Raw genomic sequence first — 12,771 nt, forward strand, 5'->3', positions numbered from 1 at the left:
TTGGAGAGGGTCCAGAGGAAGTTCACAAGAATAATACCAGGAATGAGAGGCTTAACCTACGATAAATGTTTGATAATCCGAACCTGCACTCATTTGAATTCAGATGTATGGTGGCTGGAGGGGGGGAGGTGGAGATAACTCATTGAATCTACTGAATACTGAAAAGCCTGGATTGAGTGAATATGGAGAGGATGTTTCCGTCTCAGGGCACAGTTTCAGATGTCTCTTTAGAACTGAGATGAAGAGTAATCTCTTCACTCAGATAGTGGTGAAACTGTAGAATTCATTGCTACAGAGAGCTGTGGAGGTCAAGTCAGTCAGTATCAGGGGTTCCCAACCTGGGTTAATCATAGGGGTCCATATCATAAAAAAGGAGGTATACACTCAGTGATCACTTTATTAGGTACACTGAGTTGCTACCATATGATTGGCTGATTAGATACTTGCACCTCGTTAATGCAGAGATCTAATCAGCCAATCATATGGCAGCAACTCAGTGCATAAAAGCATGCTGCAGGCATGATCAAGAATCAGTTGTTGTTTAGACCAAACATCAGAATGGAGATGAAATGAGAACCAAGTGACTTTGAGCATGGAATGATTGCTGGAGTCGGCTGGAACATCTCAGAAACTTCCGATCGCTTGGGATTTTCATGCACAACAGTCTCTGGAGTCTACGGAAAATGGTGCAAGAAAGAAAGACATCCAGTGACCGTTCTGCGGGAGAAGACGCCTTGTTAATGAGACACGGAGAATGGCCAGGCTGCCTCAAGCTGACAGGAAGGCGGCAGTGACTCAAATAACCGTGTGCTCCAATGGTGATGTGCAGAAAGACATCTCTGAACACACAACGCATTGAACCTTGAGGCGAATGGGCTACAGCGAAGGACGGCCATGAACATACACGCTGTGGCCACCTTATTAGGTAGAGGGGAGGTACCTAATAAGGAGGCCATTGAGTGTACTTAAAGCAAAGATTAAGAGATTCTTGGTTGATAGGGGAGATGACCCATTTATACTAATCCCATTTACTCTTACTTGGTAGTGAACTTCCATGCCTCTGTGAGCTCCGAATGGAACACGGCCAGACCCGCTGGCCACTGAGATGGGAATAGCAGGTGCAATTGTGTGGTATTCCCTGCATCATTGTCCCACCAAGAAGCATTGTCACACTTAACCAAACAAAATTTACTTTTGCCACACAATGTTAATGGCCAAACAGAAAAAAAAATGGACCCAAGCAAAACCAAAAATAATAAGTAATTCTAACTCTAAATATAGATCATGGAAGCCCAGCCAGCCTGGTTGAATTCAGCAAAAGCATTCTTATGGTTGTCATGATTAACAAAGACCAGTGAATGCCTGCCCATTCCCTCGAGTTGCTGTTGCTCATCCCTTCCTTGTAGCGCAGCTGAGACCAGGGAGGCATCCAAAGAAACTGCCAATGCCATACCATCCACCTTGAGGCACTCTGCTTTAAATTACAATCATCAGCTTCAGTCTGGTGATGGATCCTGATGCTTTTGTGGTCCAAAACTTCTTTGGAAGTCAAGAATGAGACACAAAACTTATTGCTTAAGGCCACTTCATTAAGCATTTCAAGAGCGGAATACAAACAAATAAAATGAGCCCAGGGAACAAGGAAAAGATAAACAAAAAAACAATCATGGTCATTTCATACTCAGGCAAGAAATAGCAGAACTCCTGTGATAACTATTAGCCGATAAAATTTCCAAATTCAAGTTGTCTCACACATGCTACAGAAACAAAGAAACTTCTAGAAAAATACATAAAGAAGCTATTCTGTAATTGCAGGCAAATTCACCAAACATTTACATGTATATAGGCAATTATATAAAAATACAAGCAAGCATTGGAAAATTAAACAAGGAAAGTACGATTCTACACCCTAATCTAACATCTGCAGCACGGGAGTGTAGTGGTTAGCTCTGCACTACACAATACCAGCAACCCAGATTCAATTTCTGTCAGGCCAGTGACCACATGGGTTCCCTTCTTGGTGCTCTCATTTCCTCCCACAGTCCAAAAATGTACCATTTGGTAGGTTAATTGGTCATTGTAAATTGCCCATGATTAGGCTAGGGTTAAATCAGGGATCACTGACTCAAAGGGCCATTAGGGGCCTCCTCACTGGATGTCAATAAATCCATTAGGCTTAGGCATCATCCTCTAGCTCCAGCTACACTACACTCTATATGACAATGGACAACTTCAGTTGCTGCACTCAGCTTAATGTTACAATGGTCAACTTGATTTATTTACTACTCTCCATCTCTGGCCAAGCTAAACTCCTCCATGAACAAACTCAAAACTGTGCTTGCCAAAGACACAGTGCTTTTAGATCAGTCACAAGGTTTAAAAAATGCTGCACAGTGGACTAACAGGTCTGAGGCCCAAAATAATCATCTAAAGACTTGAATTGAAATCTCCCCATCACAGCTACAGAAATTAGATGCTGTTAATAGTTAATGTGCCATAATTTTTAAAAAGAGAGGTGATACGTGTGTGTCCAAGAAACCACCAAATTGTTAATATAAATGCACATTTTGAGAACAAGATGTTTCGTAACCCATGTCTGAGATTGAAGGTTGTTCATCACAAGCTTCTCAGGGGAATTGGGGTCAATGAACCCTGAGCTTGCTGAGGTAAACACAAACCTTGTGGGATTGTCTCAGAGTTTCCTAGATAATAAATAACCTCCTAACTTCTGTGGTGAATTACAGAAAAGAAGTTATAGACCCATTTTAAAAAATGTTTTTATTTATTCTGCTGTGTAACTGTGGAGAAACATTGCCTGTTGAAGAACCTGGCAGTGTACAACAACTAGAATAGAGAGCTCAATCCAGAGCCAGGGCCAGGAATATTTCCAGCCACAGCTGCAGAGGTTTGCTGATGAGGGTACAACAATAAGCAGCTGAGTGAGCGCTCCCCTCATCCTACTCTCGCTTTCCATCAAGATATCCAACATGTATCTTATTAGTGTGTTGGTCCTACTTTACATGAAATCCTGACCAAGCAGTCTGCCTGGAACTTACATAGGCAGGATCATAACTCAGCTCATCTGTTATCAAATAGTCCACCATGATGGTGAACTACTGTGAGGCATGAGAAAGATTTTCATTTAACCCTGATGTGAGAGTGCTCATACAGTCATGATGTCATAGTGCAACACAGTATAAATACAGGCCCTTCGGCCCAACTAGTCCATGCTGACCACCGTGCCCAGCCAGCTATCCCAATTTCCTGCATTCAGCACACACCCCACAAAGGCCCACTCCTCCGTGTAACTATCCACATGCTTCTTCAATTATACTACTGTAACTGCTTCACCAACTTCCTCCCTCTTCAACTCTTCCCCTCTCACCCTAAATCTATGCCCCCCAACTTTGGACTCCCCTACCCTGGGGTAAAGACTGCTAACATCCATTTTATCTATGCCCCGCATTATCGTACGTTTTATGGGCAACCTCTCCCCAAAACTTGGGCCCTCCAGTCCTGCCAACATCCTTGTGAGTCTTTTCTGCACCCTTTCCAGTTTAACCACATCTCTCCTATAACAAGCTGACCAAAACTGTACACATTTCTCCAAGTGCAGCCTCACCAACAACTGATACAACTATAATGTCCCAATTCCTACGTTCAGTGTCCTGACTGAAGGCCAGCATGCTAAACGAGCCAAGCTGTTCATCTGTTATGCTGCTTTCAATGAACTATGCACTTGTACTCCTTGTCCCTATGTAACACTACAATTCCTAATGCTCGAACATTTGTACTATATTAGTTTGGTTTAACTTTCCAAATTACATCACTTCACACTTATTTGTATTGAAATACATTTTCCACTCCACGGCCTACTTCCCCAACTCATCAATAACCCCCTGTAATCGATAACTTACTTCATTATCAATACCACCGCCTAATCTGATGTCATCCTCCAATTTAGTGATCAAGTCTTGTGTATTTGAATCCAAGTCGTTTACATAAATAACAAATAACTAAGGTCCCAGCACCTATCTCTGCAGCACACTGGCCTCTAAACTGAGAAATGAACCTCAACCACCATCTTCTGCTTCCCACCTCCCAGATAATGTTGAATCCACTTAACGAGCTCTGCCTGAATTCCGTGGGATCGAACCTTCCAGACCAGCCTACCACATGGGACCTTGTCGATTTGGGTTTTAGCAAGGCTTTCGACAATGCCCAACTCTTAGCGACATGTTTTGTCATCTCTTCAAAAGATTCTAGAAGGTTGGTCAAGCATAACCTCATGTACAATGCCACACTGACTCCTAAACAGACTCAGTCTATCCAAATGCTAGTAGATCCTGGCCAGCTTTCTGCCTTCAAGAACTTCATCCGTGAGTAACAATGAAGTAAATATCTCTACAAGGGACTCCACGATTTCCTCTCTAGCCTTGCACAAAGTCCAAGGATGCACAGGGGATGTATCCACTTTAACATGCTGCAGGGTTGCAAACACCTCCTCTGTAATAGTACAACTGTACTCCAAAACACAAAAGAGAAATATTTATTAAAAATCCCACCCTCCTCCTGCAGCTCAAGGCATTGGGAGCCACGGTGATCTCCAAGAGGCCCTACTCTCTCTATAGTCACCCTTTTACTCTTAGTATATCTATAGAACCTCCTGGGAATTTCCTTAACCTTATCTGCCGGATTCATTTCCTACCCTCTCCTTACCCTCCTAATTTCCCTCTTAAAAGTATTCTCAATCTTTTATTTAAATACCAGTCAATACCAGGCAAATTAAAATCTCCCACTAACCCAACACTATTATTTTTAATACTATGAGCAATTTCTCTACATTCCCTCTGACTACTGGGGAGGTTTATAATACAGCCCTACTAGAGAAAACCTCTCTTTCTTGTTTCCAAGTTCCACCCATATGGCCTCACTGGATGCTCCTCGAAGAATGGCATCTCTGAGCACCACTGCTGTGCCCTCCCTCCTCAAAAAGGTAACATCTCCTCGCTAACCTGTATCTACCCGTAGCATCAGTATCCTGGACCATGAAGCTGCCAATTCTGCCCTTCTCTCAGCCATGTTTCTGTTATGCCTATAAAATCCCGATCCTCTGCAGCCAATCCACGCTCTGAGTTCATCCGCCTTATTTGTTAAACATCATACATTGAAATACATGCAGCGCTACTGGATATTCCTTTCCCTGTCTTTACTGTGCCCCTGGCTATCCAGATTACTAAACTTACTTAAGATGCCTTGCTCCTGCTCAGTTCCACCCCTTCCCAATTTAGTTCAAAGACTCCCATTTAACGTTACCAAATTTCCCTACAAAGGTATTGGTCCTTCTCTGGTTCACGTGCAACCTGTCCCTCTTGTACAGGTTCAGCAGTATTTATACTGACTAGTAACACACACACACACACACAAAATACTGGAGGAACTCAGCAGGCCAGGCAGCATCTCTGCAAAAAAAGTACAGTCGACATTTCAGGCTGAGACCCTGCTGACTTTACAGCACATTGAAATTGTTGATAGGCCCATGGAAGTGGCCAAGTTAATCCCAGTGTTTCTTTCATTTGATCACAGTCAGCTTAAGTAAAATATGTAAATCACAACTATCCACTTCACCAAATATTCTATTATTTATTTAAGGAGATGCTTTCAAATAGTTTCTAGCAACATTCAAAACATTGGAGGAACTTAAGTCAGGCAGCATCTCTGGAGGAAACCTCGTCTATCCATTTCCCTCCGTAGATGATGCCTGACCTGCCAAGTTTCTCTGGTGAAACTTCTGTGAGTTGCTCCAGCATCTGCAGCAACACACACAAAATGCTGGAGGAACTCAGAATGTCTGGCAGCATTTGTGGAAATAATAAACAGTCAAAGTTGTGGGCAGAGGCCCTTCTTCAGGACTGAAGAGAAAGGGGGGAAGACATCGGAGTAAAAAGGTGGGGGGGGAGGGGAAGCAGGTGATCTAGAAGGTGATAGGTAAAGTCAGGTGGGTGGGGAAGGTAAAGGACTTGAGAAGAAGGAATCTGATAGGAGAGGAGAGTGGACCATTGGAGAAAGGGGAAGAGGAGGGGACCCAGGAGGAAGTGAAAGAACAGGAGACCAGGTGAGAAGAGGTAAAAGGCCAGAGTAGGGAATAGAAGAAGAGGGGAGAGGAGGGAGAAAAATTACTGGGAGGAGAAATCAACGTTCATGCCATCGGGTTGGAGGCTACCCAGATGGAATCTAAAGTGTTGCTCCTCCACCCCGAGGGGTGGCTTCATCTTGGCACAGATTCTGTTCTTCACTATGAGTTTGGGGTTCAATGAATTCTATAAGAGCCTGGATTTCTGACTTTGCAGAGTAATGTGCTTCAGCTGAAGCAATGGGTGGGCATCGGTTGTTTACCCCTCACTCATATTTTGGGGATTCTCGAAATGTTTTAATTTCATAGGAGTCTACATACTCACAGGGAGACAGCAGGCTTCACTGTACATTAAATGGTATTTTTATAATGAGAGCAATGACATGTCACTATTTAGCCACAATCTCTTCTGTCTGCTTTCTTTTCTCTTCATGCTGGAATTGCCTCAGCAACAATTATCAATAATTTCCTGTAAACTCGTTCAGCAGGTATTTTAATTAACTCAAAACAATCATTTAAACATTTGGACAAAGCACTTGCCAGCAGATGCTGTTTCAGCCCACACTCACTTCCTTTCTTAAAACAATGTGTGTGGTATAGCCTGGTAATGTTTCAGAGAGACTTTCTTATACCCAAAGCGGAGATTTACTTCCATAGAAAAAAAGTAGAGCTCGCACAGCTGTCGTTACCGAAGGAGAGCGAGCTACATTGAATTTTGCCTGAAATGGCAATAAATTAATTTGTAAGCCTATTAGATAGCCAAGATCACTCAAACTGTCCTTGTGACCAAATAACTTTCAGGTGCTTTGATAAAATGCAACTAGTGATCCTATCATATTCAAGCACTGTTTCACAATTATTTTCTTTCATGGGTGTGCTCTTTCAGGTAGGAAAACATTTTGGGGCTTGTTATCTGCTACTCAGGTCTTTTGTGATCAGTAGCTTTATTTGTTTCTAAAAGAAGGGTGCTGATTTTACTTCTGTGACAATTCAGACCTTAAGGCAGGGATTTCCAACCTGTTGTCCACGAACCCCTTGGTTAATGCTAGCAGTTCATAGTGCAAAAAAGGTTGGGAACCCCTGCCTTAAAGCAAGTTAAAATTCTGAGTGATAATGTGCTTTCTCCACTGCTGCCTCAGAAAATGTTCGATTTCCTGTACAAGTCTTACACATTTTCTTTGAACCAAACAAAGGTTATGATTCAACAAAGAATATTTTATTATATTGTAACTGAGGCTGCAAGTTTTCTGAAAATCTGGTACATTTAACCTTTTCCTTCAATAAATGTGAACACGAGCTTACAAAATGAGTCATAGTCTGTCAGAAAGTTAATGGGCTTTTATTTGTATACAGTTGTGGATGCTGATGATTGTATGTCTTATCACACACGTGGGTAGACAGTCCATCACACATTCACCCTCTATATTATTGTGGTATCACAGTAGGACCAAAGGACAACCAAATATAGCCTAAACATAATTCTTCACCATTTCAAGGTAAGCACGGTTTAATTGTTCATGCCAAGTGTGCACTTCCCCCCTCAGACTTCTCTATAGAAGTTGAATGTGAGAAGTCTCTGACTTTGACAAGTTTCTGCCACATTTAAAGCTATTCACCTCCATACAGGTCATTCTTTGACACTGAGGGAGTGCTGCACTGTCGGAAGTGTCAACCTGTAGCTGACACACTAAATAAACCGCAGACCCCTCTCCCTTGCAGGTATATGTAAAGGGCATAAATGCTACCTTCTTTTTGGCAAGGACTCTTCAGAGGACAGTCTGTGAGGAATTACTTGTCAGCGGAGTTGCAGCACTGATACAAGAAATGGGCGACTGCCTCAAGAAGGCAACGGCCGTCATTAAAGACCCTCTTCAGTCGGGGCTCGCCCTCTTTGCCTTCCAAACAGGTACGGAGGAGCCTGAAGACCCACTTAATGTTTTACAAACATCTTACCCTCTGCCACCACATTTCTATGCAGCCCAAGAATCCATGAACACTACCTCAGTATTTAATTTTTGCATCTTACAGTAATTTTTCTGTCTTGCACTGCACTGCTGCACCAAAACAACACGTTTCAGAACATACTATTGTATCAGTAATAAAAAACCTGATTCTGATTGAAGGATATTTATGATCAGATACCAGAATGAAATTTATCATCACTGACACGTTGTGAAATGTGTGGGTTTTGTAACAGTAGTACAGTGAAAGGCATTTTAAAATCACTAGAAGTTACAATAAATAAATATCCAGCCTTTCATTGAAGGATATTTAATGGATAGTAAGTATCATTTAAATAGCCCCAGGACACACTTGGGAGGACAAGTAAGGTCTAGAGAGGACGAGCATGGTCTGGTTCCAACACCCCCTGTCACCCTGACTGGAGACATAAAAGTCTACCCATACTGGAATAAGAAGCAACAAATAATCAGAGCGACTCAGATTAGGCAGGATCTGTGGACATCTTAATCGAGGGCCCTCATCTGCACTGAAAGTGTTGAGGGGAGGTAGCCAGTGTAGAGGGGTGAGGAGAAGGCCGCAAAGGGTAAAGTAGTGGGGAGCGCAATCTGACGAGTGATAGGTTGAATTGAGCAGGGGCCGAAGTTTAAGATTATTGTCTCAAGGTATAAATGCCATGAAAATTCGACTTTTACAGCGGTAGAACTGTACATTGTAAATGGGTCAACAGCCGGGACGTCTACCGGGGGGGGGGGGTTGTCAAGTGGGGAGGCACGGGGAAAGGCGGCTGGCGGGCGATCTGTGACCGGCTGTGTGGCTGCACTGACGCCGCTCACGGCAATGGACGCGGTGGGGGGGCTGAAGAGAATCGAAAGTGAAAGCGGGCTAATTCCCGACAAATCCCACCAAAAGAGTTTGATTCCTGCTCCCGTAAACAAGGAGGCAAGGACCGCTCTGTGGCCCTTTCAACGATTGTGCAGACGATAGTAACAGCTGGGTGGCGGGAGGGAGATGGAACGAACCGGGACGGCGAGTTTAAAGCTTCCCCCTTCCCGATACCCTTCCCTGATGCCCCGCGCCCCCACTCACCGGCAGGGTGACGCTCCAGAAGAAGGCGAGGAGCCAGTCCATTGTCAGCGGCCGTACTGCCGCTTTGCCCCGTGCCCACTCGACTCGCTCCGACTTCCGCCTCCTCCTCCTCGTCCTCGCACATTCCGGGGGCGGAGTGAGATTTCCCGGCCCCGCTTCCCCCAAAATCCCTCGCCCGACCGAAAGATCGGAGCGAAACGCCAGCTGCTGCGTGAACAACCGCCACATCCCACTGTCTCAGCTGAGCCCAGCGGGTCGAGCAGCTACTGGGGAGGCAGAGGGACTTTTAAAATCCACCAATGTTATTGGCGAAAACCTATGCGAGAAATACAAAAGTAACCGCGTGCACGCCTCCGAGGTGGTTGAGTGCTGCACATTCACAGTGTATCGATTCTGTGCATTGGTAGTTATCACACTAGAGTCATGGAGCGTGGAACAGGCCCTTCGGCCCATCTGTCCATGCCCACAGAGGCACTCTGAGTACAGAGCATCAATTGCTAGCAGTATGACCTCCTGGGATGATACACACTGCCAGTTGTCTCCGTGGTTTCTACACAGGGCTCAGTCCCTCAATACCCAATGGCAGACGAAACTCTTGCCCCGTAGAGCTTTGGCATTGGCTGTGTGAGCCTCAGCACCTCCTCCTGCAGCCAGGGCTGTGCCAGTCTGCAGCATTCCCTTCTGGACATCTCATTGTGCACAAAGACCAACCTCACAGGAAGGATTGGTTGGAATCTCATTCCCAGCCCTTACTGTCATCAGGACATCGGTGGTGAAGATGAGACCATCCCCTGCCTCTGTGGGGATTCACCCCAAGCAACTGCTTAATAAAGGATTCTCAAGTCTATAGTTGCACCCAGGGATGCATACCAAGGCAAATCACCAGTGATGCTAGAAAATCATCAATTCAGCAAAGAGATAGTTGACATTTCAAGTCAAGCTTCCACATCATAAAGCAAAGGTAGCCAGCAAAAAGTAGTGAAGGGGGGGAGGAATGAGACAGGGGCTGATAACTGGTGCAACTGGGTGAGATTGTGGATAGTGGGTAGATGGAGCCAAGCAGGACATGGTAATGGATCTAAGTAATGGGTAGGGTGTTCGTGTGATGCTGGGAAAGGAGAAGGTGAGTAAAGGTAGAGAGAACCTAGGTGGAATGCTAGAGGTCAGAAAGGAAATCAAAGGTGTGGATAATGCTCACTCTAAGCAATTTGTGTGCACACATCTTTTGCTACTAGAGCACAAAGGAATTTAAACTGCACACAGAAGGTTGTCAACCTCTAACCCATTGGCTTGTTAAGTATATTACACAATCATAGAAATCTACAGTACATTACAGGCCCAAAATGCTGTGCCGACCATGTATCCTACTCTAGAAACCGCCTAGAATTTCCCTACCGCATAGCCCTTTATTTTTCTGATCGTACACAATCACACTTCCTTTCCCGGTTTCCAATACGGATGATGTTCACAACGTGGAGTTGGCAATGATTTGTCTGTAGATTGTAGAAATGGCTTATTCATACTCTTTTTATTGAAGGAATTGTTCAGTGCACACATGTTGTTGTCACAGGACAAAAAAATGCACAGCACAGGTTTTTTGCGTACACTAATTACTACAAGTTAGAGGGAACATTGGATGTGGGTTACCTGAAACTGGAAAATTCAGTGGTCAGACAGATGCATTGTAGTTTACCCAAGTGAAATATGAGGGAATGTTCTGCTAGGTCTTCGATAAGGTCCTGCAGGGGAACCCTGTCAAAAACTTCCTGTTGCCTGGCAATCAGGATAAGGTTGTAAATTAGATTCAACATTGGATTTGCAAAAGAAGCTAGAGGGTCATAGGAGATGCTTGCCTCTCTGACTGGAGGCCTATGACAAGTGGTGTGCCACAAGGGTCAGTGTTGGGCTTCTTGTTGTTTGTCATCTATATTCAATGAACTAATGTGGTAAAATAGATCCATAAATTTGTGGATGTCACCAAGACTGGGGGCATATTGGGCAGTGGGAAAATCTATCAAAGCTTGCAGCAGTATCTGGAGGACCAGGAAAAATTGACTGGAAAATGGCAGATGGAATTCATTGCAGAAAAATGTGAGGCGGAGCACTTTGTGAGGTCGAACCAGAGTAGGGCTTACACAGTGAATGGTAGGATACTGGGGAGTGAGTAGAACAGAGGGATCAGTGAATGCAAATCCATAATTCCTTGGAAGAGGCATAATGGGTAGATAGGGTTGTAAAGAGAGCCTTTGGCACATTGGCCTTCATAAATCAGAGTACAGGAGTTGGGATGTTATGTTGAAGTTATATAAGATATTGGTGATGCCTGATCTGGATTATTGTGTCCAGTTCTGGTCACCTACTTACAGGAAAGATATCAATAAGATTGAAAGGATACAGGGAAAATTTACAAGGACGTAGCTGGGTCTGGAGGACCTTAGGTATAGAGAAAGGTTGAATAGGTTAGGACTTTATTCCCTGGAGTATAAGAGAATAAGGGGAAATTTGATAGAGGATTACAAAATTATGAGGGGGTGTTGATAGGGTAAATGCAAACAGGCTCTTTTCACTGAGGTTGTGTGAGACTAGAACTACAGGTCACAGGTTAAGGATGAAAGGTGAAATATTTAAGGAGCAACTGAGAGGGATCTTTATCACTCAGAGGGTGGTGTGAGAATGGAACTATCAGTGGAAGAGATAAAACAGATTTGACTTCAACCTTTAAGAGAAATTTGGATAATTACAAGGAAGGGAGGAGTATGGAGGGCTACAGTCCAGTTGCAAGTTGATGACTATAGGCACAGACCAGATGGGTCAAAGGGTCTGTTTTTGTACTGTAGTGCTCTATGACTCTAGTTTGCATTTGGAATATTACTGGTCAGATGGAGGGAGTTTCAGTGGGAAATATTTTGGAGAAAGTCACCATACCTGCATGTTTCAAAGTGATTAAGGAAAAAGTCGGGCTTCCATCAAGGTCTTAAATTGAGGGAAGGCTAATTTCATTACAGTAAGGCAAGACCTGGCAAAGGTAAACTCAGAGCATCCACATGCAGGTAAATGTTCAAAGGTGTAATAGCAAGAGTTCTAGGCCAATATGTTCCTGTAAGAGTTAAAGTCAAGGTAACAATTTCAGGAAGCCTGGATCTTGATGTATGTCAAGGGTTGAATAAAGAGATGATAGATGCTTATAGCAAGTCAAAGGAACTAAAAATGGGCAAAGACTGTAAAAAGTGTAGGTAGATGCTTAAAGGAGACAAAGAAAGGTCACAAAACCACTCACAGACAAGATAAGTATATTAAGAACAAAAGAACAGCCCGGGAAGGAGTAGGGCCCAATATGGACATGGGCAATCTGTACATGGAGCCAGAAGGTATAGGTGAATACTTTTCATCAATAGTTATAAATGAAACCTCTTTTTACTGGGCATCTCTAGAGATGCGGCTCGTTTGTCCCTCACTGACAGCCACCGGACTCAGCGATGAGAAAACCACCTTTCTCAGACTCTGTACATCTAGTGGCAGTATGACTTGGGTCCCACCAAAACCAAGAAGTTGGAATGTCTTGACCACCCAAACTCTGATCTGTGTGAATA

General features: G+C 43.8%; 1 protein-coding gene across 1 annotated transcript in view; it reads right to left on the reverse strand.

Annotated features, from left to right (window-relative positions):
- Positions 1-9,454, reverse strand: part of LOC140735885 (tumor necrosis factor receptor superfamily member 5-like) — an 89,343-nt gene extending 79,889 nt beyond the window's left edge. The window contains exon 1 of the mRNA XM_073061458.1: positions 9,182-9,454. Within this exon, the coding sequence (XP_072917559.1) occupies positions 9,182-9,409 (228 nt within the window). The 5' untranslated portion in view covers positions 9,410-9,454. The remainder of the gene's footprint in view (positions 1-9,181) is intronic.
- Between the last annotated feature and the right edge of the window lie 3,317 nt (positions 9,455-12,771).

Source organism: Hemitrygon akajei, chromosome 11 (genome assembly GCF_048418815.1).
Source record: "Hemitrygon akajei chromosome 11, sHemAka1.3, whole genome shotgun sequence".
NCBI lineage: Eukaryota > Metazoa > Chordata > Chondrichthyes > Myliobatiformes > Dasyatidae > Hemitrygon > Hemitrygon akajei.